This window comes from Phalaenopsis equestris, unplaced genomic scaffold, assembly GCF_001263595.1.
Source record: "Phalaenopsis equestris unplaced genomic scaffold, ASM126359v1 Scaffold000202, whole genome shotgun sequence".
NCBI classification, from domain to species: Eukaryota; Viridiplantae; Streptophyta; class Magnoliopsida; order Asparagales; family Orchidaceae; genus Phalaenopsis; species Phalaenopsis equestris.
The window spans coordinates 3,658,540-3,686,473 of record NW_018164644.1 but is presented as its reverse complement, the minus strand read 5'-3'; the positions used below and the strand labels follow the sequence as shown (position 1 = coordinate 3,686,473).

Genomic DNA, 27,934 nt, shown 5'->3' with positions numbered 1-27,934 from the left:
TATATATATATATATATATAATGTAATTAATTAAAATAACTTATAAAACTAACTTTAATATTGCATCAACCCTACTCGCCTCATGCACGCGAGCTCTTTTCATACACCTCCCTTTGGCCTCGGCTAAGCTCAACAGGCAGTGCACGGTTTGACTCCCCTTGCTCCTACTTCTTCGACTTGGATCAGCTTAGAGCATGCCGCTACCTCTCCTTCCTTCTCTTTCTCCGCACCCACGCGAGCACGGCTTCTTGCTTTCTCTTTTTTCGCTTCGACTTGGTCCAAGTAAGTCCTCAATGCAGCTTCTCCTTCCATCTCTTATTCCTCGCGTCGCTCACAAGCCCTAACAGCATGCATAGTACAACGATCCTCGTATTCTTTGTCGTATCTGTTATATGGCTTTGTAGCACCACAACAACCTCCTCACTTTTTTGTATGTGAGGACGACACTAGAACCCTTCTTCCTCTTTGACTTCTTCCTTTCTCTCTTTGCGTAGTAGCTGCAACTTCTTTCTCCTTCTCGCTCGCTCTATTCTTTTTTTAATTTAATTAGGTCAAACAATTTAATCCCTGGGAAGAGGTATGTCCCTTCTAAGAGACACCTATTACTTAATTATTTATTATTATAATTATTTTTTTGTTTGTTACAATCTCCTCTCCTTATAAGAATTTTGTTCTCAAAATTCAATAACTTCACATCAGCTAATTATTGTACAGATGAATTATGAATTAACTCCAAATTATCATAAAAGTCTCATTCTTGTTAACTGGTAATAAAAGCAGATGTGATATATCTTTCATATGAGAAATACTAATAAACTAAACAATCTCCAAAGATCTGAATTATAACATAACTAACACAATACTCAATTTCCAAAATCAATGTACATAAAAATACTTAACAGTAGACAACTAGCATGAATGATAACATAACACTCAAGTGACAAATCACTCCATCACATTCTATGCATCAACATCAGTGGTGGTGGGTTCTTTAGGTTCCTGATGAGTTAAGGAAAATACTCTTGGTCGAGTGTTTCGCCTTGGTTGCTCCTTAAGAATCACAGTACAAGCTTTTGTCATTCTCCATTGGCCACTTCTAAAAGTAGATCTCTCTTGAGATATCCTTTGAGTTGATTCCTTTCCCGATTTAGCATATGATGTGGGTTTCTGAGCAAAATTAGGGCAATTTCTCATCTGATGTCTAGACTGTCTGCATATGTAAACTCACCTTCAAACTAATTAAACATTGACCTTGATGCTGCTTCCCATATTTAAAATAGGGCTCTATAGTGTTGTTGCCAACCTGACTAATAACTCCATCAGCATGTGACTTCATCTTCTTCTTGTTATACTCTCGAGAATAAACAATTTGTGACACTTCTTTCAAGTTCTTTCTCTTGAGCATGTCCTTACACTTCTGTGCCTATTGAGAATCATTCTCAAACCGCTTAGCCCTCTTCACTAGTATTGAATAGTATTTGATCCCAAGTTGTACTAGTGGCTGCCTGATTGAATTCTTCAATCCAGAAAGAAATCTGTGACATTTCTCCCCTGTAGTAGGAATAAGCTGTTGTGCATACCTTGACTACATAGTAAACTTTGCTTTGTATTCCATGACTAATCGATCTCCCTGCACTAGTTTAATAAATTTAGCATGTATATGTCTCTTGGCTGATAGTGGTACAAACCAATCTGTGCAAGTTGCCACGAACTCCTCCCACTGCATCAAGTGAGTGGTTCGACCTCCAAATTTTTCCCGCATCTGTCCTTCCCACCACCTCTCAGCTTCTTCCTCAAAAGAAAAAGTGGCAAGTTTGACCCTCTTCTCTGGTGGACATGACAATCCATCAATGATCTTCTCTACCCTCAACGGTCAGTTTTCAACTTCCATTGGCCCTCCCACTTCAGAAAATAAAAGCGCCCTCATTTTCTGAAAAAGCTTTATGTATTTATCCATCGGTGGTCCACTGATATTGGCTTGAGGCAAAAAGTTTCTAATCTTCTGTGTCACTGCAGTCATCATCTCAGCAAAAGCTGCAATGTTGACTCTAGTATTATGGGATATATTAATTTCAACATCATCATCATCTCTGACCTCCACCTTCAAATCATCCATACTTTTGAAATAATAATAAAATAATTTAATTAGATTCAATTAATTTTTTTATTTATAATTTAATTATTATATTGGTTCTTTTATTAAGATTCATGTCATTTAATCTAAACCTCTGCGCTGATAATACTTTTGTTATGACCCAACGCGGGGCTTGCGGTTAACTATGACAGAAACCGACGGTCGGATGAAGGAAATCAATTATCTGTTATTCTAATTCAATTACTAACATTTTAATATTCAAATAATACATGAAAGAATCACTAAAGAAAGCAATTAAAATTAACAAAAAAAAAATATGTACTTTTTGTTTGTTATTCTCGACTTCTATATACATTTGCTCCTATTTTATTCATATTGTTCAAGAGTTTAAAACCTAAAAATAATATTAAAATAACATAATGAGTTATATAAAGGCACTTCAGGAGTAATCACACTTCTAAACTACAATAATTTAAGAAAAAAACTACAATATGTATACGTGTATACAAGAAATCGTATAATATGCTGGTCTTTCATATCTATTTATAAACAATATGATATATGTTTATAAGCAATATAATATATGTTTATGAACAATCTAAAATGTATTTATAAGCAATATAATATATGCTAATACATGTATCAATGACATTTTCTAAATGAATACACTCAATTTTCTATAAATACTTACTTTTACTTTATACTTACATACATATCTGGTTCTGTGAGGATTGTAGTTAACAAACCTAACACACTCTTGTCCCATATTGCTTTGTCAGCTCCTATCGCCACAGCGTTTAGCAATATACACATCGCAATTGTCTAGGGTGGAAAAACCCTTACCTGCCCTTGACCGATGCTATTTCGTCAGCACAACGGTTAACATTGTAAATATCACAATTTGTCTGGGGAGGTAAACTCTGGCTACTCGTTCCTGATCGATATTATCCCGCCGGCACAACAATTAGTGATCTAATCATCACGTTTGTTTGGGGTGGTAAAAAACTCTACGCGTGCTGGTACACTAATGTCTTATGCTTGTATCATTAGTGGGTGAAATCCTTCTTCGAATATGCACATACAAAAATTCATATATAAATTATTTCATTCTTTCATATCATGCGCTCTTATATGAAACATTTACCTCTATTTGCTGATGAATATGTACTTACTTTATCTACAAGTCATGAAATCAACTAACATATGCATATTTACTTAAATTCTAGATGTTAAATAATAATGTGACATATATATGTAATAATGTGATAGGTTTATATGTAGATCTCTACGAAAGTCATGAAATGATCTGATATCATCCTTAATTAAATAGTTATGCAGCTATATTTAACATGCACATCTATCCCGTCTATCAATATGAAAAATATATTGTTGAACTAGGCAATACATAAAATCGACTAACTTATGCACATTTAATAAAATTCTAAAGGTTAAATAATAATGTGACATATATATATATGTAATCATGTGATAAGGTAGACCTCTTCTAAAGTCATGAAATGATCTGATATCATCCTAAACTAAACTGTTATGCAACTATATTTAACATGCACATCTATCCTGTCTTACAATATGAAGACTTTATTGTTGAACTAGAGAATACATGAAGTCAAACATACAATCTGAAATAGAAATAATTATTGGAATTTAGAAAATATAATTACTTGCATTGATTAACGAGAACTTTGAAACACTTATCCTTCACTTCACTTCACCTAGTGCTTGACCTCTCTATCATTTAATTCGACCTGTTGATAAATTATAATCATTAAAATTAATTCATAAATCTTGTTGATATTCAATTAACACCACATTTAATTAATTGATTTACGCAATTAATACATAAAACATATAAATATTTACCTTATCCTTCTAGAATGTCTTGCTTCATCTGTTCCTTAATGTCGATGAAAGACACTGCTTTAATTTAACTTTTTATTAATATTGTAAACATCAAACACACACACATAAACAAATTCATTAATTAGCTTAATGAAACTTAGAATACCTTAAAGTCAGTTATCCGCAACTCTTCCTTTTCTCGCACAAGTAGATTTTATCGCTCTCCTCTCCTTAAATTTGCAACTCACTAATTTGGATCTTAATACAATTAAACTCACTAATTTGGATCTTAATACAATTAAACTTTCTGTTAACGTTACTTAAATAACATCGCTCGCTCTCTCTCTCTCTCTCTCTCTGACACACACACACACACACACACACACACACACACACACACACACACACACACACACACACACACACACACACACACACACACACACACACACACACACACACACACACACACACACACACACACACACACACACACACACACACACACACACGGTTAATGTAATTAAGTAAATAACTTTTCAAATTCACCGGTTAATGTAATTAAGTAAATAACTTTTCAAACTCACCTTAGCATGGTATCAACCCTACCCGCCTCACGCATGCGATAAATATTTATACACGGTTAATGTAATTAAGTAAATAACTTTTCAAACTCACCTTAGCATGGTATCAACCTTACCCGCCTCACGTACGCGTGCTCTCTTCCTTTACCTTCCCTTAGACTCGGTTAGCCTCGACAGAGTCGCGCACAAATTGAAGCGATTATTGCGTACGAAGAGTTTGAAAAGTTATACTATATCGATAAAATAACAATATTATTTTATACTTATACAATCGTCACAGTATCACCGTATAAAAATTATATCTATTAAGACATGTCAATATGAATATCCTTTTTCATATACGCGCACGAGTACCTTAGTGTTCCCCCACTAGTACTTTCAAGGGATGACTCCATCATAGTCAGTCATGCACATGCAAGTAGTCAACTTAAATATATCATTCATGTGCTCGTCTAATTTAATTCAGCATACTATATATAACATACATTAATGCATGATATTAATTAGCTGCAAACATTCATAACAATCTGATCAATAAAGAAAAAATGTATAAATCAGAGAAAATTTGTGCAAATATCATTATTTATTAATTCATAAAAATTGAGAAGAACCAAAATATTATTATAGATTAAAAGTACAACTACTCATATCGATCACTGATGATTCTAAGTATTCTTTTCACTTTTCTCCTATGAAAAACTTAAACTCAAACACATGAAGAATTATTATTAATATATTATATTCTAATCTAATTGTTAGAAGACACTTTGCCTTTAATTGATATATCATATAATATTAATAATTTTATTATTATCCTAATTATTATCTTCATTTAACAATTTAAGCTTAATAAATATTGTCAATATAGTTGGCTATCCTAATTTAACTTTCTAGTTAGTTTATGTAATTTCTATTATTTATATATTTTTATTAGGTTTATTTATTTATTATAAAAATTTATCATCAAGTAAAGTAATATTAAATTTATTATTAATTTATATCCTAATCATTCTTACTATAAATTTTCTTTAACTTAAAATTTGATTTAATTAGAAGTTATGATTAATAATTAATAATTTACAATATAAACCATTATTATAAAATTCCTTACTCTACGGTTTGGCCTTACCCCTTTTCACAAGCACTCCTCCCTTTTTTTTCTCGGTCGAAAGCTTCAGCTTGGAGAAATTATTACATACGGAGCACGTATGCAGTACTACATGCGGACTCCAGTAATATGCCGCTTTGTGTGCTATATCAGGTCTACCTTCCATGGAGATTATTGAAGTGGAACTGCGGAGGTTATTGAGAGCGTAATTGAGGGTTATTGTAGCATTAATTCTAATAACGCCGCAATAATCTCGTAAAAACCTCCCAATAACCTCCGCTATTACACCCTCAATAACCTCCGCTGTTACACCCTCAATAACCTCCACAGTTAGACTCCACAATAATTTCATAATAACACACCAATAACCCCCAATAATTTCCGCCCCCTGCATAACCCTCGCAATAACATTATAATAACACCCCAATAACCCCTAAATAATTTCCGCGGTTTCATTTCAATAATCTCTCAATAACCTCCACATGGCGGCATATTACTGGAAGTCCGCGCGCAGAGCTTCGTAAGTGCTCTGTATGGAATAATTTTTCCTCAGCTTGAGCTCCTCTTCCCGCGATCATTTGCAACGAATGTTTATGGCATGGTCGCGATCATTTGCACTGAAAGCTTAGGGCGTGGTCGACTTTCTTCTTCCCTTCTTCCTCTGTGCTCGGCGGTTATTGCCTGCTTGAAGCTCTCGACGTCGACACCCCCTACTTCCTCCTTCGTATGGTAGCAGCACATGCGAACCCTCAGCGCACGGGGGAGTTCCTCCTTCGGTCGCGGTTTGCTACTGACGTCGCCTCCTCTGTTTTTTCATCGACACGGTTTCCTCTGCTATGCTCAAGCCTCCCTCGCAGGTGAGTTGCACCCTTCCTTTCCCCCTCCTTTTCTCTTCCTTTCTCCTCCTTTCTTTTTCTTCTTCTGGACTTGCATTGTCTTCCTCTTTGCTTCGCTTTATAGAATGCAAGTGAACTCTGAGTTCTCCGTTATTCGATTCATCTCCCTCCTTTAATTGCTCGACTCCTCGCTCCGTTCCCTTTATGTTCATTTACTCGACCCCTCCCTTCCTCTGCCTTGATTCTTCATTTTCCCTCCCCCTTTGTAGAACCATTACAGTTACAACCAGTGCTATTGTTGTCATTGATTAGGTTGCTTGCTGATTTGCACAGTGTCAAGGTTTTGAGGCGAAAGAGAGCCATTTTCAATCACCAGAAGTAGGATTGATATAGGCATGCCATAATTCTTTCAATATCTTTCAGAATTCCTTTAATTGATGAAACCCTAAAACATTACACAAATAAAAATTAATAATTTAACAATCGAATATATACTGAATATATGCTTTTATTTGAATGTAGGAAGAAGGATATACAACATGTGTTAAGATTGATATATATGAGTGTAAAGTTGACAATCACAAAGTTTTTACACTCAAATGAAAAAAACAGTGCAATATTCTTTAGATCGAGTGAGAAAAATATTTACCCAAATGAGAAAAAGCTTAACAAACCTTTTGGTTGATGAGCACTTTATGTTTCCTCTTGAAGTTTCTTAAAAAATGATAAAACAATGAAACCTACATGATGTTGATTTTGCATTGGTTTAAGAACTCAAAACATTCATTATTATATTATAACAATAACATTCTTAACTCGTTATAGCTGTTATTTGCTTAGCTGTTCTAATAAGCTTTCTAAAATTGTAGTTGTGCTAGCTCTTTTGTCTAGCTCTTAAAGGGCAGTAAGAAAGGGATCATGAGAGCAGTAGTAGAACATAGGTTTACATGATTTTGATATTTACAACAAAAAATAGACAAGTTTATTAAGTGATTGTTGGAGGATTAGAATGAAAGGGTGGACTAAATATAATATGAACAAAATTATACAAAAAAAAAAAAATTGTGTAGTGTAAATTTGATTATTATTATATGACACAATTGAAACAAATGTAAAACAAGAGTTCATGAATTTGGCTCAACTAGGGATAAGCCGGATGATGATGGTGATGATGATATATTATCACATTGGATGTATTATTACATTTCTTTTGTAAATCCTTACCCCATGAGCTTTATTCTTTTTTACCTTAAGAGCTAATATAGAGTAATCATTATAGCATATTTTAAATACTACTGTAACCAGGGCTTTTGTTTTTTATTTATTTATCTTTTAAAACCTGTGTAGGCTTCAGTGCCTTCAACTTCAGATGGCATGAACGATGACAAACAGTTGCTAAAGAATGAGAAGGCCTTAAGACAATCTAGTGAGGATGAGGTTTCTAGCCTTAAGAGCCAAGTGACTCAGTGGAAAAGGTTAGAGGTATGGTTTTTTATTTAGTGCCTCTTTTGTTTATAATGTAGTTTCCTACACATAAGCTATAATTTGTTTAATTATTATATGGTAAATGCTGCACATTTCTTTATCAGGCAGCTGCAAATGTTGAGATTGTAAAGCTTCAAAAGAAGCTCGAGAGTGAAGCTCATCAGAAAGAAAAGCTTGAAGAAGAGATAAATATACTAAAAAATAAGCTGCTGCAGTTGAGTTTTGAAGCTGATGAGGTTGGGGTTTATCATATTCAACGCTGTTTGGATTTACTGCATATGTGAATTAGTGAATGCTTTCATCTATAACCTTTACGTGATTTTATTTTGAATTGCTCTGCATCCTTAGTTGGCAAATGCAATTTTACTCTTCCCTAAGTAGCATGCCACTGGTACCATGCTAATTTATGTTTTCTGTCTCGCTTTGTGAAATTAGACACGGAGAAGTCTTGATAGAGGTGGATCGGGTAAAGTCTTCTCTGGGTTTGATGCCTTTATGTCCCACGCTAGATCTTCTCAAATTCGAGACTCAGCAAACGGTCAAAAGGCATCTATTGCTAAACTTTCTGAGCAAGGTACCATGAAATTTTAATTACCATTCACATGATAATATCAATGATTGATTGTTGATTTTATTTGACTTTTTCCTAAGAAGCCTATTTATTTGGCAGTTGGTTTGCAAAATATTTTGTCATTGCTTGAATCAGAAGATGCAGATGTACGTATTCATGCCGTAAAAGTTGTAGCTAACCTTGCAGCTGAAGGTGATACTTTCTGATGACTGTCTTTTCCCCATTTTTTTCTTCATTTTGTTGTCTTGATTGTGTTCATATGGTTTTAGATACTATTAAGAGTCCTATGCACATGTTTTTTAATGCAAACATTTAATAGCTGAAATAATATTTCTCTAGTCCATAACGGTAAAGAATAAACGAGCTCTGAAGCATTTCGTGAGACATGGGAGCTGTTCTCGTTGATTGCTTTTAAGCTACATTTTCTGTTAGTTAAAGTACATAGCGATGTAGAGCAGAGTAAGGGATGTATATTATCCATTAGGAATGTGTTTTTTGGATGGTTTGTATTTACTGCTCGCTATAGTCTTTTCTTCTGCTGATTATGCCATTAACATGCACTGCTTGCTACTAATAACACCAAAAACATAATTGCAACTCTGAAGTAGGAGAGAACAGTGGATGCCGAGATAAGGCATAGAATTAACAGTGGCTGGAATTCTTATTTTAGAAGGCTCAGTGATTACTTATATAGATAGTTGTTTCAGGAGAGATAGAATCCTAAAATTCTTCTTTTATTAGTTGATGTTTACATCAGCAATATGAACAAGTAAAAAGGAGTTCGTCTTATATATTAATATATATGTAGAAATACTTGTTTTTGTCTTATTTCTATGTATGTAGAAAGTGTTATTGATGTGGGGCTTGAGGTTGAACCGGCCCCAACTTGTTCAAGAGGAGGCTGGACCGGCCCCTTCTCCCACTTATCATTGGGTAGGAATTATTCCCCCCGTCCCTTTTTCATTTACCACATATCCATCTTCTGTTTATATGTGTTTTTGCTATCTTAGGTTTAGTTTTGGTTTTCCATATTTCAAATTTTCTATCCAACTGGCTGTTAGCTGCTCTTCTTCCTTCTAGGGTTGTATCCAAGGGCGAGAATGTGCCCTGGTTGTAATTTTTTCGTGGTGGTAATCTTCTCCAAGGGTTCGAGAGGTGGTCCGACTATAACTCGTTCCGACTACGCCATCCTTCAAGTGTGCTACAATATTCCAATCCCGCAACTCCCTTCCTATCCTCCTCTTCTCGCGACAAGCCTAGCCGTCCTGATATCGCCACACTGCCATAACCCTCTACTCCCCCTTCTCACGGGATTCTTTCGTGAATCCACCCCACCTCTTTCGACTTCAATCCCGCTACCACCTTCCAGTCGCAGCTGTGACCCATCTCCTCCAACCACAAACTCCCTCCTCTAGCCGGCAGCTGCTTCCAGCAACCCTCCCTGTCTTTTTCCTACCACCTCCAATGCTGCACTGCCGCTATCCCGATAACAATCCACCACTTTGCCCTAGCCTTGGAGTGCTCCTTTGGGTCGTGTTGTTATTTTTCGACTGTCAGGGTCGTTGTTGTAATTATGTTAATTTTCAACAATAATATTTTTATTTCTGTTGTTGTTTGAGTTAATTTCTGTATTATTTGTCATCAGAGCTAGCTTAATCTTAGTCTTTTCCTAGGGTTTCCTAATATCCACTATAAACCAAAAATTTTATTTCTTACTTCCAAGTACCCTTTCCACTTCCCCAAATCCCAAATCCTAACTATGCCATCCAGGAGATACATGCTCGAACCTACCCGGGAAAAGTACAGCGGGAGATCCGCAGACTTCAACGGATATTGACAGACATTGAGGATGACACTTTGGAGGGATTTACTCTCGATAGTGATAGGGAAAGTCAGAGGAAAGAGAAGAGATTTTCATCCCCTTCCTTAGGCATGATTTTAGTGAAAAAGAAGAAAGGCCACGACGTTTTGGAATCTAGTATTAGAGGAGGTCTATAGAGAAGACATCATTTTGAGGACACAGATTTTTGAACAAAAGGTGAGTTTACCAGAGTTCGATGGAGGTTAGGATTCGTATGATTTTATTGAATGACTCCAATCAGTTGAGAGGATCATTGAGTATAAAGAAGTGCCAAAAGATATAAGGGTAAAACTTACAGCTATCCAATTGAGAAAGAGCGCCTTCCTGTGATTAGATAACTTACGGAGACAGGAAAAAATAGAAAGCTGTAATAAGATTACTAGGTTAGAAAAGATGAAGAAAGCGACGCAGAACAAATACCTCCCGCCCTATTATTGCTAGGATATATTTTTAGGGCTCCACCATCTGCAGCCGAGGAATCTTTCAGTAGAGGAGTTTATGACACGGTTTGATCAATTGCAGATGAGGTGTGATTTGTTCTAGCTAGAGATGCATATCATAGTTCATTTCTAAGGCTACCACCCCATTATTGCTAGGATATGTTTCTAAGGCTCCACCATTTACAGCCGAGGAATCATTCTGTAGAGGAGTTTTGACATAATTTGATAAGGTGAGGTGTGATTTGGTCTAGCCAGAGGAGCATACCATAGTTCATTATTTGGGGGGTCTAAAGCTTGCTATCAGCAATGTGGTGCAGCTGCAGCCTTATTCGTTACTTAGAGATGTTCATATCTTAGCATTGAACGTGGAGAGACAAAAGAAACATATCAAAAAGCCACCCATAGTTGTAGACACCGACAGGAGCACACTTTAAAGAGTTGAAACAGCTGATTTGGATAAGGATATAGCGATTTTCAGTGAGAAGAAATTTGAGAAAAGTAGCACGCCTGTTACAATACCCTCCAAAAAATGTTTCAAATGCCATCGATTTGGGCACATTGCCTCCAGCTGCCCGACGAGTCAAGTTGTATCTTTTACTGAGCAAGGCATCGTGGAGGAGGTTAGCGACAAGGAGAAATCAGAGGAACAGGGTGAAGTGTATCACCTGCCACAAGATGAAAGAGAGACTTGTGGTTTGATGAATCATACAGGCTGAGGATTTAGAGATCCACCATGGTTTTGCCCAATATTTTTTGCACCCGCTGCACGGTGAACAAAAATATATGTAGTCTTATCATCGATGGGGGAACAATAAGAATGTGACATCCACAGAGATGGTAGAAAAGTTGGGCATCATGACTCAGAGGCACTCCTAGTCATATTCACTGATGTGGCTGAAGATGCAAAATAGAGTTAGCATTGATTAGAGATGTCTAGTGGAGTTTTCGATCGTGAGGCAGCTACAGGTTCATGCGATGTGGTCCTTATGGGTGTTTGCTATCTTTTGTTGGGGAGATCGTGGAAGTTTGATCGAAGGAGTCCGCACGGCGAATTCAAGAACACATAGTCCTTCAACAAGGAAGAAAAACTTATCATCCTACTTCAGCGGAATTCGAGATCACCAGAGCCCTTACTAGCAGAGCAGCATCAGTGGGACCAGTTTTGGTGATGACGGGGGATGATGGGACTGAGACACAAGATTTAGACATGGGACAGACACAACGGAGGGCATTTTAGGATATTAGGGTCGATATCTTATCACCAACACCACCACTGTGTGGGAAGGTTCAGGTTAACCCCACTTTAGATCTGGTTAAGCCGACCATGGATAACTTTTGGAGTATTTAGCAGCAAAGGCCAGACACACAGACTCAGTTCAGTTCAGTAGTAAACTCCCAAAAGATTGGACCAATGTGAATGTTTGCTCGTAAGTTGGGAAAGATCCTTAGGTGCCTTGGGGGACGGTGCAATCGTCGTTGGATTATTCAAGTTGGGATTACAGACAAGGAGCAAGACGGTTCGACGAATGAAGTCGAAGCTTCCTCATCGTTGGAGACTGATGCGAGGCATAAGGCTGGACCGACCCCAATCTGTTCAACAGGAGAAGGCTCAGTTAAGCATGAGGTTGGACCGGCCTTTTTGCCCCTCTTGTCATTGAGCAGAATTATTCTCCTCTTCTTGTTCTCATTTCTCGCCTATCCATCTTCTCTATTTATATGTGTGTTTGTTGTTCTACGGTTTAGTTTTGGTCTTCTAGATTTCAGATTTTCTGTTCAGCTGGTGGTCACCGGCTCTTTTTCTTTCTAGGGCTGTATCTGAAGGCGAGAAGGCACTCCGACTGTAACTCGTCCGAGGTTGTGATCTTCTCAAGAGTTCGAGAGGTGCTTCGGTTGTAACTAGATCTGAAGGGATAGTTATTCTCGACCCACACCATCCTCCACAACTCCCTTCCACGACCACCACCACAAATCTATTGCCTCTTTGGCATCAAATCCCCCACACCCCCCCCCCTCGGCTGCAAACCCCCCCCCCCTCGGCTGCAACCCATCAGCTACCTGCTCCATTTCCGTCAAACCCAGATGTAACACACTACAATATTTCAATCCTGTGACTCCCTACCTTCTCTTTCTGCAACCAGTCGAGCCCTCTCGATATCATCACACTGTTGTAATCTCTTACTCCCCTTACATGATTTTGTCGGTAATCCACCCCGTCTCTTCCGACCCCAATCTCACTGCCACCTTCCAGTCGCACCACCCTCCCCTCAATCTCCCGCAACACGTACCCTCCAACCGCAAACTCCCTTCTCCAGTTGGCTGCTTCCAACCCTCCCTACCACCTCCAACACTTTGCTGCCGCTGTCCCAGTCACAACCCATCACTCGCCCTAGCCCTAGAGTGCTCCATTGTGACCCACCACTCGCCCTAGCCCTAGAGTGCTCCATTGTGTTGTGTTGTTATTTTTCGATTGTCAACGTCATTGTTGTAACATATTTGAATTTTTAGCTATAATATTTTGGTTTGTATTATGATTTGGGTTAACTCCGGCATCAATTATGAAGTCGGGAACATAAAACTTTTCCACTTATGTGTGTATACATATCATATCAATATTATTGCTATTAATGATTGATTTTAATGTCTGTGTACATCAAGAATTACCTATTCATTTTTTTATCTTTGCATTATTACTCATGCTAATTGATGAGTGTTTTGATTTCGCTGTTTTTTATAAGCAGAAGCTAATCAAGAGAAGATTGTTGAAGCTGGAGGCCTTAGTTCATTGCTTAGCCTTCTAAGAAGCTCAGAAGATGAAACCATACGCAGGGTAGCGGCTGGTGCAATTGCAAATCTTGCAATGAATGGTATTATTTCTATGACTTTTGGTTCATGTTGTCTAGGTTTATATTATTTATAATGTTTTATCATTAGTCATGGTCATAGACAACCTTAGAGATCCCAATGAAAATTTCTGCACTACGTTCCGACTACCATCATACACCTTATAAAATCTAAACATCCCATCTTTTCCAGAAACAAACCAAGAACTTGTAATGGCGCAAGATGGTATCAGTTTGCTATCAATCACTGCAGCTGATGCTGAGGACCCTCAAACTCTTCGCATGGTGGCTGGAGCTATTGCTAATTTATGTGGCAATGGTAAATGTGGCTTTTGTTAGAGTTAACATTAACCTGATATTTTTGCAGAGCATATTTTTTATCTGATATCTGCACGTTTTATATTGTTTCATAGCCTAAATTACTTTTTTTCAATTGACCTTGTTTGAGTAACATAGTGTTATTTTGATCCGGAGAAACCAAGCAATAATAGAAACACAAATATTATTATGCTGTTACAATTGTTCTCACTTGACAAGGAAATGCAACAACAAAAGAAGTAAACACATCTAAATGTATCCAAAGGTGGTGGTCGGTTTGGTGAGTGGACGGCAGGAGGAAGGCGGTGAGGTGGTGGATGGTTGTAGGAGGAAGAGGAAGTTGTGGGGGACTGCAACGGGGAAAGTTGGAGGTTGGTCGGCTGAAATACCTCAAGCAAAGACTGGTTGGAGGGCTGGAACAACAGCAAACAGCTAGGAGCGGTTGTTTGGGGCTGCGGTAGCTAGCGAGAATGACGGTAGCAGCGACGGGGAATGCATGGTATTACGAGACAATAAAGGGAGAGCTTTTTCGGGGTAGCAACAACGAGGGGGATGGCCGGACAACGAAGACAGGCGGTTGAAATGAATGATATCAAGGTGGGAGGTGGCTGAAATGGATGACATCAGGGTGTTGGGCAGTTGGGGTTGCAGGACATCGGAAGGGTTGTGGTACGTTGGTTCCGACAGTGGGAAAGGCAACGGTGACAACCAAGGGAGGAATGGGGAGGATGGAAATGTCGGAGATAAAAAATTCCTTGTGAACGAGATATAGATAGAGCACCATTCAATCCTTTAGACGTAGTCACCACCTCGACGAGCTATAGCAAAACACCACCTGCCTTTGGATACAACTCTACAAGAGTAAGACTTGGACGCTAACAGCTCTCCTCATAGAAACACAGTCCAAAATTTTTGTAAAACACAAAAAACATCATATTTATATACTTTGGGGAAATAGAAGTGAACAACACTTGAAATAGTTGGTAAATCCATGTAAAGGAAGTGTCGACTGATCCTTCTAGACCGGTCCAAGCCACACTCGTTCGCTGGATTTGTGATACTGTAGCAGATATCACGAAAATGTTTCTGTAAGTAGTTCCATTTGTGGTACTGTATCAGGGCAGACAACTCCTGTATCAGTATCCCAGGATTGGGGGAGCTTCAATCTCATTTATCGAATCTTCTGTCTCCTCATTGTAGTCGGGTTGACCTTGTTAACAAAGTTGCAAGTTCTCTGTAAGTCATGTCTGCAGGCATTGTCATACCGAAACACATCCTGATAGAATAAGTATCCGTCCATTTTGGGGCATAATTTGAGTTGGAGTTGCATATTGATTTAAAATTTTGACGAGCCAAATCTCGAGTAAGTAAATATATAATCTATTTTTCTCACTCATACTTGGTTGGATGTATTTGATAAATAAGTATGTCAGACGAAATCAACTCTAGAATGACATCTAGGGCAGGGTGGGCCACACTGGAGCGTAATCACTCATATGGGGTCTCTTCTTCCCCCTAAAGAATCTGGATTCCACTATAGGAATTTTTTCCCCCAAAGATCCTAAGGTGATTTCCAACTTTGTAGTTCATTCATCCCGACTGATCATTTGTCGATAAGTACACTATTGAACTGAATTTAATACTCAAATGAGTCTCAATGATCTTCCATAAGTAGCTTAAAGTATTCTCGTCTTTGAGATGTTGATTCTCTCTTAGCAGGGGCAACTCATGAGGTAGGCTATGTATCTCAAAACTCTAAATCTTCTTATTTGAGGATGTGTTTGGTACTAGCTCCTCATGACACCCTTTTGGGCATCCAATGCCAATCATGTTGTTCCTTTTAACACCTACACAAAAAGCAATCCAAGGCACCGTAAACTTGTACTTTGTATGAACGTTCATGATGTCAGGCTCATTACCATCTAGAACAACTACTACTAATTCAGCTGAGTCATGGGGTCAGCTGGAATCGCTGGTGTCCCTTCCTCCTCGATTGGAATTTGAGAGAGTCCTCTCTGAAATCTTCGTCTTTTCTCATGATTTATTTATCAACTGCTTCTTGATCAGTGAAAGAGATCATTCTCTTGGCTGCACAATCTGATTCAATATGCCCAAATCCGTGGCACTTGATGCACTTTCAGGATGAGATTGATTTCAGAATATGGATTAATTCCATCTATTCTCCACTCTGAATTAGTTTCTCCTCATGCAGGGGCTTGGATGTTCCCCTGGATGTACTCTTACTACTATATGATGTTGAGCTCTACCTGTAAGGCGTGAAAGTCATCCGATGATAGCCTCTTTACTTTTGAAGCTAGGATCTGCACTTGATGCCCTTAATGAACTACTAGATTTTGATTCTGCATCTTCCATTTCATGTCGGACTAGGTAGTGATATTGCTTTTTCCCTCGTACTTGTTAGGAAAAATTACTGCCAAAGAGTCTCCTTTTAATTTCGTTGCGGAATAGGATTACATGATTCGAGAAAATCAGAACAAAAATTTAAACACAAACACACAAATCAAAGCAACCAGAAAAACACATGAGAATTTTACGTGTGAAAACCTGAGAACGGGAAAAAATCACGAAGCCACAACACCATAAATTTATACTATGAAATTCAACAGGTTTTACAAAGAACTCACACAAGTCAGACCCAACTCTATCTATAATTCTAGCCCACCTTAGACTTAGCATAATTTTCTTCTCCACACACACGAAAAAACTTAGAAGGCTTGCACCAACAATCTTCACTCTTCGATTCGATGCAAAAAATCACGTTGAATCACTGAAGCTCACCTCTTCGACACTCCTCACATTCACTGGGATGCGTGTCAAGGAATTCAGAAAGAAGAAAATGACAAGCTCACCTATCCACGCTTAAAATTTGCTTAAAGTCAATTTTTCATCGCACCGTGTGCTTAAGTGCCCAAACTTGGTGTTTAGACGCCAACTGCTTTGTATCGGCGCTCCATAATAGGTGTCATTGGATTGGCGCCCATGCACCGATCTCTCGAGAATAAGAGTAGCACCCGCTCTATAACGGTTGCATTTGCGCTCAAAGCCAACGCCTAGGCGTCGCCTCCTCTATTCGAGCAGCATCTAGGTGGGCGTTTAAGGCCCACAACCCGACGCATATCACCCAACACCAGTCCTTTATTGTTTTCATCATTTTTCACTTTTTATTTTTTTTAGGAGTCAGTTTGTTTTGATTTTTTTCTCCTTTTATTTTTTTTAGAAGTCGCGAGTTTGTCTTATTGTCATATAATACTCGCTTTCGAATAAATATCTCTTCTAAATCATATAAATGCTTTAGAGAAGGAAGAAACTAGACAACAATGACACACGGTAAATGAGAAACAAGAGAAAAAATGTGGAGAGTTTATGCACGACAAACCCAGTGTGATTGGTCAAGAATGCTCATTCGAACATAGTCGGACAGAAACACCTTAAGCCAAATATCCATGAAAGTGAACCTGCATAGGCTACCCAAACCAAAGAACCAAATTTATAAATTTGTTCTATTGTCAAGAGCGCTCACAAATAGACATATCCCATTTTTTTTATTACATGTTGGAGGTTGCCCCAAAAATACTCTCGATCATAGGAGTACTGCTTGCAGTTGAGTGGTGACTAGCAAGGGTGTCACAAAGAATGGTTTGTTTCAGACTCAGAGAAAAAGAGTGTTGTCTTCCCACTTTTTTTTGCTTGCATTCTTCATAAAGGGACTGTCGTCTGTACCATCACGATTCTCCTTATAACTTGAGGTGAAGACAACCGCCGTCTCCCCCTGAGGGCTACCCTGAGGATTACCCACCAATAAAAGCAAACTTGAATTTGTCAGTCAAGGCTGAAATTTCTGACTCAGATAAAAAGAGTGCTGTATTCCCACTTTTCTTGCTTTCATTCTTAATAAATGGACAGTCACATGTTCCATCACTATTCTCCTTATAACTTGAGGGGAAGACAACCGTCGTCTCCCCCTGAGGATTACCCACCACGTGGGCAAAGGGGGTTTTGTCAGGTTCAACCGAAGAAGTAAGCTCCATCACAGCAAGGAGAAGCCCTACATGTCTGGTAGAGGGTAAAAAAGACAAGATGCAGAGGTTGGGGCGAACTTGCGCAGAAGACAGAAAACCGCAATAACGAATGCACAGAGATGAAGTCGCAGCTCGACGAACAAACCACAGCTCGACGAGGCAGAGGCGAAACCGTAGCAGGAAGACACCGAAGCCCTTCGTTGTTGGGCACAAAAGAGAAGAGGACGATTGCGAATGACGAGCGCAAAGTTCTTCGTAGTTGTCGCCGAGCATGAGAGAATGGATTGAAGGCCAAATCAAACCAGGGTTTCACCTTGGAAGAGAAGGGGATCTCTACGTCGGACGAGCTATAACTAGAACACAACTTGATACCTTGGAAGAGAAGGAGATCTCTGCGTTAGACGAGCTATAACTAGAGCTCTCCCTGCCTTTGGATGCAAAACCTGGGCGCTTACGATTGTCGTGACAGAAATTCAATCCAAAAACTCTCTTAATAAATGAAAAAACAACATATCTATAGACTTCGGATAAAAAAAGAGTGGAGCTGACTCCCAATTGGAGGTAAATCCACATAAAGGAAGTGTTGACCGGCCCTCCTGAAACGGTCCAAGCTGCACTCACCTGCAGGAATTCGGGGTACTGTGGAAGATACCATGGAACGACTCTGGAAAGTTACACTTACGATACTGTAGCAGGTGGACTGCTCCTGCGTCAAGTTGAATTCCTCAATTTTCAGAATGTTTGGCGTGAGTTTTATCTTATTTTTCTGGGATACTATATCAATAAGCATGGTCTGGTCATCTAGTTTATCTGTTCACATTTTGTCATTGTTATTCTTTGGCCCTCATGTTATTTTTTCTGTCAATCGTGGAATGCAAATGCTTTAATGTTTTGCCTGATGCATATTTTGCAAAACAAATGTGCATTGCCTGCCATTATGCTTTTCACGCAGCATGAAAATTCATTTTGGAAATTGTAATGTGGAGTGACTTCATCATGTAACTATTTGATTGTATAGATTTTTTATTTTTATTTTATTTTTGATACTTACGAGAATGATATGCTCAATTTTTTCTTGATTTGTGCCTAGACGCACATTCTGAAATAGCAATATGTATTTGCATGGCTTTTTGCAGCTAAAATAATTTAGTTTATGATAAATTAAAATTGTTCATTGATTTTCAGATGATTCTCTTTTTAAATTTAAAAAGAAAATCATCTAATCATTGTTTAATTATGGAAAGTAAAACCGAAAATGTATCTTCAAAAGCTTCTTTATTCATGAACTACGATACTAATGGGTGCACTGTAAGGGGAATCAATGTACAATATTAATTTTTCTTTATGCTTTTGGTTTCTTGGTATTCTTAGCTGATTGGTGGGCTTGTATTTATTATGGAAGCCTTTAAAAGCGTTGACATAAAATTTTTTAATACTGAGGTCACTAAAAAAAATTGTTTTTTTGTGCTCTCCTTGCTTGAGAAGAGAGGAGAAATACAAATTATAAATCTATTGTGTCGAGCTTTTTCTGTTTGGAAATCCAAATTTTGGGCGACGTTTTGCCTAGCTTCCTAAAACATCCCGCTAGACTTCATTATTTAGTGAAATCAACACTCCTTGTTTGGTGGGTTTGGCAATATGCAAATAGGCTCTAAGCCGTTGAGAAGAATGAATATCGGTGTGTAATTCTATGTGCTCTGCTTCTGTAGTATTGAGGTCAACTGGCTATGAGGATAATGTCTTTTATCTTTTTTTGGTGTCCTCCTACTCGTCTTTATATGAATCATGGAATGCAATATTTCATTGGTGCTTATTATGCTTGAAGAATATAATTGATTCTAATCTCTATTGATGTTGGAGACTTTTATAAAATGCTGGAGACCCACACAAGTAAATCTCTTGTTAAATGCAGTATGTCATTTTTGTTGAACATTTAGATATAAATCTATAATCAATTAGAATAATCAAATGTCAATGGAATATATATGTTAATTCCCATATTTTAATATGGAGAAATGTTGTAGTTATTTTTTCTTATGGTTTGAACAGATAGACTTCAGACAAGGCTCAGAGCTGAGGGTGGCATTAAAGCACTTCTTGGGATGGTGAGATGTGGGCATCCTGATGTTCTCGCTCAAGTTGCTCGTGGAATTGCAAACTTTGCAAAATGCGAGTCTAGAGCTTCTATGCAAGGTGGAAACATTCTAACTTGTTTTTTCTTCCTTTTGTCATGATTTTTTATGCTATTTCTCACGTATGGCCATTGTTTTGTCAAGGAAATATCGTTGTTCCATTTGTTTGCTTGTTAAATAATTCTAATTCAAAATAAGTGTCACCTTGTTATTTTACCTTAATTAGTAACTTTAATTTTCATTGCTCTGTCATGTGAATAATACTTTCACTCTTGTAAAAAGAAATATCAATAAAGTTCTTAAGAAATTCTCTATTACTTTATTTTTTACATAGTATCACAGAGAGGTTTGGGTTTTTCTTCAATTTTTTGTCATTTTTTTTAAGGTTAGTGTTTTTCACATACAACCGTATTCCTCTTTTCAGATTCTCCTTTTATTTTTTTTGTTTGGGTTCTTTGACTTCCCTTCAAAAGTATCGATCATGCTCAATAATGAAAATTAGACAAGGAGGAACTTCAGGGATTTCAAACATCTTTTCGTTTGAACATAAAAAATTAACTAAAATAATTCCAAATATGAAGATCTTCTGAAAGAGAAGGAAAATATCCAACTCCTTGCAGTTATTTGTTGGAAGACTAATTGATCAAAGCTTATACTTTGGGAAAAAGCAAATTCTATGATCATGACATAATTGTGGAATGTGATGTTCATGTTTCTCTTCATGCTACTCGAAGGTGAAAGACGTTGAGCTCATCTATCATGTCAAGATAAAGCTCAGTACTATCAAACATGATAACCTATTTTTCGTTGATTGCTTTAGTTCAATGAATGTTTAGTGTTTTGACTTGGACTACCATCAAGTTCTCGAAATGCCATATTATGAGGATGGAATAATACTAAAATTATTTTTAAAATAAAAGAGGATATTTGTACTCTTGGTTGGACTCAACAATGAAACCAAATTCAGATCCAAATTTTAAGCAAAGAAACTCTTTCTTCTCTGAACTTTTTCTCTGAATGAAGTATTATCTTTGGTACTAGTTAAAGAAGCAAGAAAGAAAATAATGATCAATAGTCCCTAGGCGTGTAAACGAGCCGAACACGAGCTAGCGAGCCTAGGCTCAATTCGTGTTTGACTCCTTTATATTTCAAGCTCAAAAAGTGTGTTCGTGTTCGACTCGTTTGCTTAGCGAGCCGAACACGAGTCGTTCATGAACAAAGAGTTGTTTTGACAACCCTAATCATGTAGTCATAAGATGTTAAAGATTAGGGCAAGATTTAAAAGTTATTGTTATATTAAAACAACATTTGAATCTAATTTAATAATTTTATTCTATTTTTTTAATTAATACTTTTAATTAATTATAAGTCTTTGTAGCCTTGTAGTCAATTTAATTTTTTAAACAATTTAATTTTTTAAAAATACTTTTAAAAATACTACTCATCAATATATATATATATACATACATACATATATATTTTTAAAAAGTCCAAGACAAATTTATTGAAGAGAAAATGGTACAGATATGTTGTATGAGTGGACCCACATAGACACGGAACTCATACGATACAACACCACAAAAAGAAAAGAAAAAAAAAAACTTAAAACCCAAAAGTAGATGGTACATATACGATCAACCAGGTCGACCCACTTTAGTTCTGCCTTTGTTTCTAGTTCTCGGAAAGGAACCAGCTAACAGATTGGTGAGGTGTGTACCTCTGCCCAAACGAGCCAGAGTATCATCCATTAGATTCCTTAGCTCAAGTAGATCTCTATTCCTCTTCTTTCTCCTGGAAGTGTAGATCTGTCATTCCTCATCCTAATATTGTTGCTCATTCGGATGAAGTGGTACTGTTGCAGTAGAAAGATTGTCACAGTTGTGCTCACAAGTGTATGTGGATAAGCGTTGTCGCCTCTACCCCTCATACTTCTTGAAGATGGGGAGCTGCAAGGTTCTCCTGATTATCAGTCCGTGTAGGTAGGGGTTCTTCATTATTATTTTCTATAGGGTTTGAAAGTTTAGGTTGCTTAACAGGATCTTCCAGCTTCTCATCGATCGCAAAAACAGTATTTTCATGGGGAGAGTCCACAGGGGCAATAGAATTAGACACCAAATCCTGTCTTGTTGTAGTTTTCTTTCCAGGTGGAACATATATATCCTTAGACCCATTCTTATTCACTTGATCTTTAGATTTCAAATTATGATGAAGTTTATGACATTTATTAAGGGTATGCCCAAACATCTTATAATGAGAACAATAAGAAAGTTCATGCTCTATGACGATTTGTTGTCAATATCCATTATCTGTGGTGCCCAACCAAATTTCAATAACATCATACAAAGTAATATCTCTTTCCACAAGAATTCTGGCCACAGAAAGTCTGGTAAGGTTGAAAGTTGGTAGATCTAGCTTCATAGGGTCCCCAAGTATGACATCAATAGAGTAGAAAACCTGATGATGAAACAAATTTGATATCAGATAGACTAAACCATACTGGTACAGTAAGAGATTCATGATTGTGGTCAAAATCAGGAAACTACTTGAGTAGCTTCATTGGTTTGTCAGCAATGTTCATATATTTTTATGAGAAAATTCAAGTGTAGTCTTCAGGCATGGTTAACTGAATCAAAACATGTCTTCCATCCATGAGCCCCACTTTCCACTTTCCTGTTAATTTGAGGTCATCAAAACTTTTCCTGATAACTTCTTTTCCTGATAACTTCCATAGGTGGGTGTCCCCACTGAAATTTCCCAATAAGAACAAACTTGAATTTGTCAATCAAGGTTGAAATTTCTGACTCAAAGAAAAAGAGTGTTGCATTCTCACTTTTTCTGCTTGCATTCTTAATAAAGGAATAATCTCCTGTACCATTACGATTCTCCTTATAACTCAAGTGGAAGACAATCGCCATCTCCCCCTGAGGATTGCCTACCAATAAGAGCAAATTTGAATTTGTCAGTCAATGTTGAAATTTCTGACTCAGAGAAAAAGAGTGTTGTCTTCTCACTTTTCCTGCTTACATTCTTAATGAAGGGACAATCACTGTACCATCACGATTCTTCTTATAACTTGAGGGGAAGACAATCGTTGTCTCCCCCTGAGAATAACTCACCACGTGGGCAAATGAGGTTTTGTCAGGTTCAACCGAAGAAGAAGGAAGCTCCATCACAACAAGGAGAAGTCCTGCAAGTTGGGCAGAGGGCAAAAAAGACAAGCCAAAGAGGTTAGGGCGAAGCTGCACAGAAGGCAGGAAACCGCAATGACGAATGCGCAGAGATGAAGTCTCAGCTTGACGAACAAACCGCAGCTCGACGAGGCAGAGGCGAAATCGCAGCAGAAAGACGAAACCGCAACTCGACAGACGAAACCACAACAAGAAGACACTGAAGGCCGAATCAGAGCGAAAGAGAAGAGGACGATCGTGAAGGACGAGCACAAAGTCCTTCGTAGTCGTCGTCGAGCACGAGTGAATGGTTGAAGGCCGAATCAAACCAGGGTTTCGCCATCGGACGAAACCCTAGCATAGCAGATCGCCACCGACGTCATCAACAAAAAGAAAAAAAAAGAAAAAAAAAAATATTATTTCGAGTCAAAACGAGTCGAACACGAACGATCAAATCTTTGTTCGTGTTCGGCTCGTTAACTTAACAAACGAGTTGAACACGAGTTGTTCACAAACGAGCCATTTTTGTCAAAGTTTTGAGAAAAATCGGTTGAATTCTGAATATGTTCGATGCCTTTTTTAACTTTGCTTTCATTCCATTAAATAATAATCTTACAATCTATTTTATGTACAAAATAAAGTGCATAATATATTTGAAGTAACTTAATAATATATATTCCTAATCTAAATATTCAACTAAAAGGGAAATAAATCATAATAAAGATATTGAAAATAATTTAAATAAGGAAGCTTCTAATGAAGCATAATTTAAATAAGGAAGCTTCTAATTATAGAAAACTCCCATTTTACCTGCTTGATTTCTGTCTTTCCTGGTTGACAATTTTGACAGCCCTAATAGATATGCCCTTAAGACACCTATTATGAAGTTTTTTTTAATACCAAAGGTAAGTGGCTTCTGCCATTGAACTTTCTAAAAATATAAAAAATAAAATAAAATCCTTCTTTGAACACAATCTTTAGTACAACTACAATAAAAAGAAACATCATCCTAAAATTCATTGTAGAAGCTATATGAAAAGCTCTAAGATTATAGAAGAAATAATGACAAAAATAAAAAAAGGATGGGCTTGTGCTTGATTAGCGTAGTCAAAAGAATTTAACTCTGAAGTAATTGAGAAATTTTGGGGTTTTCTGAATTCTTTTGAATAACTATTCTAGTTTTTCTCTCTTGCTCACAATGATATGATTTTTAATTCTTATATTTTTAGTATCCAAATAGTTATTCCCTTTCTTGAGTCATATAGGGGTCATTGACCACTTGATGAACCCTACCAATATATTTTGAATATACCAATATTTTCTCAGCAATTTAAAAATAAAGATTGCAGATTGATCCATAACAAATATTGTAGGACAATGAGACATCTTAATTTTTTTCATTTTGACTCTGAATATAGTCGACAATCAGTATAAAATTTGTCAAAAAAACATGACATGAATCCTTTAAATTCTTGATGCATTGGAGAAAAATGTTTCATGTAGACGACCCCACTCAGTGGGATAAAGGCTTGTTATTGACTCTTAATAAAATATTTGCTTGTTTCACACATTACCATTAACATTTTATCTATTTGCAAATTTATCAAAGATCATAACAGTAATATCATTTTTTTTTACCAATCATTGTGTTTTTCAAGATATCGCTATGAGAAAGATTGATTAACTAGAGAAATAATGGGTTTTATTTTTTGAGGACTGAGATCAACTTTCATGCTCCTTCACCTCACACCACCGATATTATCTAAACACCATTATAGGTTAGGTTTCTTTTCTTTTAAAATCATTAGCATTTGTTTTCTTCTTTTTTCATCAATATAAACATTAAAAATTTTCTATGTGAAACTTATGAAATTGTTAACCATCATTGTGTTTCTTTTCTTCATAACAACTCTAGATCCTTTAATTTTTTGTGTTTTTTATTCTAATATATGAAGTTCTTCTAAAATTACTAATATCTAGAGTTGTTGATTTTTGTTATATTTATGATGATTGAACTCGAATGACATGAATGTATTGATAAAGAAAATTATATTTATGATGTTGTAAAAATATTATTTATATTCACTGTCATGATAATGAATATATTGAACTCTAAGATCAATTTTTTTGGATTGATAATGCACGTGATTATTTTAATTGCACATTATTGTTTTTCTTTCAGACAGATGATATTATTCATTAATATTCTTGTCCTGATACTCTCCAACAAAATAGATTGATGGAAAGGAAAAATCATCATATTTTGGAGATCACCAAGACACTTCTCCATTATCAAATACTAAAATGATATTAGGAATAAGTTATTTAATAGCTATCTACTTTATAAATAGAATATTCTCCAAAGTAACTGATTTACAAATTCTCATAATTTTTTTAGTAGAGCTTTTTCCTACGACAATATTTCAAGGATTCATCTTAAAAATTTTGAATATATTGCCTATATTCACATATATAAATAAAGGGGAAATTTTGATCCTAGAGCTTTCAAGTATGCATTCATTGGATATTCTGCCATGACAAAGATGTATTAATGCTATCATCTACCTTTGAAAATGTTAATTACTTTAATGGATGTCACTTTTAATATAATTCATAGTTTTTTTCACTCAAATTCATCTTTTGGGGGTGAATTATGAACTTGAAGATAAATTTGAATATATTTTTATTTGGACACTCCTATAGCTCAAATTCCTTCAACTATAAGGTGTTTACAAACTTTATCTATTTGGTTCTATCAATAAAGAACAAGCCCAACCATAGTTTTTGGTAGATCATGGACTTGAGACCATTATCGGGTAACACCGAACAAACTACTACAATTTATACTTCTCGTCTATTGCACTACATTTTATAAATCTTCTTCAAAAAATGTTCTTAACCAACTTCAACATCAAACCTAATTCCATTCCATTTCTATTTAAGGCATTTGAAGATAGAAATTGTAAGAGACAATAAGAGAATGAATGAATATCTTAGAAAAATTATCATACACATGAGATCATTGAATTACCAAATGGAAAGAAGACATGGGATGTAAATTGAGATCATAGTCAAATATAAAGGAATGAGGCCTGGAAAAGTATAAAATAAGATTGGTAACCAAAAGATATATTCAAAATATAAGATTAACTATTAAAAAATATTTGCTCATTTAAAATAAAAAATTAACATTATTAGCATTTTTATATCCTTAACAACAAATCATGAGTGACATATACAATAATATAATGTAAAAAATGCTTTCATACATGTGGACGTTGAAGAAGAGGTTTATATTGGATCTTCTACCAAAATTTGATAACTCTTTAAAAGAGAATCAGATAAGTTGAAAAGGCCTTGTACTGACTGAAAAAAATTTTAAGAGTTTAATTTGACAGTTTTATGACGGCTATGATAGGAGTTGGTACAAACAAAACCAATGCGGCTACTAATAAATCACTCCTCTGATGATAAAATCTTAATATTTATTATATATGTTAACAATATGATTATTATAAGTGATGAAAAATTACGTGAAAGAAGCTCTCATGCGAAACCTCACTAGAAGTTTGAAATCAAAGTGCTAAGCATACTTAAATATTGCATGGCCATAGAATTGACTCAACTTGAACAAGGAATATTTTTCTTTATCAAAAATATGTTGAAGGCCTTTTAAAGTAAACAAAGATGATAGAGTGCAAGCTTTGTGAAACTCCAACTGAATCATGACAAAAAGTAGACATTTATGAGGGAGTTGATGTAGATACAAGACAATATAAAAAGTGAGTAGAAAAAATAATCCACTTATCTCAAGCCCGTCACATTCAAATGAGCTCAATCAGTTAATTATCCACAATTCCAAAGATTCACACGCCTGAGCTGCTTATAGAATTCTTAAATAGCTTATACAAAGAACATGAAAGGCATAATAACATATAAATTGAAAGAATCACAGATATAGATTACGTTGGATTACAAGTGCAAGAAAAGTTCTCTTCAGGCTATTAATACGGTATTGAGGGTAAATCCTATAGCTTAGAGGAACATGAAATACTATGTGATTTTAATATCTATAGTTGAAGTTGATTTTAAAATAATTGCTCAAGGGATATATGAGCTTCTATGGATCAAAATCTTGTAAGGTGGTTTAAAAATAAAATGAAAAGAGCTTATAAAAATATACTTCAACAACAAATTTGTTATCCTATTTCACAGAAACAAGTACAACATAATTGTACTAAAACATGTTGAGATTGATAGACACTTCATAAGAGAAATTTGGAAGGTGGATTGATTTTTATTTCATATGTGCCTACAAAAAATTAACTGATCAATATATTCACCACAGGACTCTGTGGCTCCACATTCAAAACTAATATATACAAAGATAAAATGTTATATCTCTACAATCTTGTTTGTGGTAGGTGTTGATTTCTCGTCTCTCTTTCACAGTGGGCTCACCCACTCTTCAATTATAACAAAAATCTTATGCGCATAGTTCATGGTTTTTTATGATTAGAATACTTTCTCTGACATTTGAACCGCAGTCCATGTGCCTCTCGTAAAACCACCAAACTCTTAATTTTTCTCTTTTTTT

At 36.3% G+C, this 27,934-nt stretch overlaps 1 protein-coding gene across 2 annotated transcripts in view; it reads left to right on the top strand.

The window, feature by feature from the left end:
* LOC110022846 (kinesin-like protein KIN-UB) overlaps window positions 1-27,934 on the top strand; it is a 107,007-nt gene that overhangs the window by 71,864 nt on the left and 7,209 nt on the right. For both annotated transcript variants that reach the window (XM_020721968.1, XM_020721967.1), the window contains 7 exons: window positions 7,831-7,965; window positions 8,073-8,204; window positions 8,404-8,542; window positions 8,639-8,731; window positions 13,579-13,704; window positions 13,874-13,999; window positions 20,088-20,231. In XM_020721968.1, coding sequence (XP_020577627.1) covers window positions 7,831-7,965; window positions 8,073-8,204; window positions 8,404-8,542; window positions 8,639-8,731; window positions 13,579-13,704; window positions 13,874-13,999; window positions 20,088-20,231 — 895 coding nt within the window. The remainder of the gene's footprint in view (window positions 1-7,830; window positions 7,966-8,072; window positions 8,205-8,403; window positions 8,543-8,638; window positions 8,732-13,578; window positions 13,705-13,873; window positions 14,000-20,087; window positions 20,232-27,934) is intronic.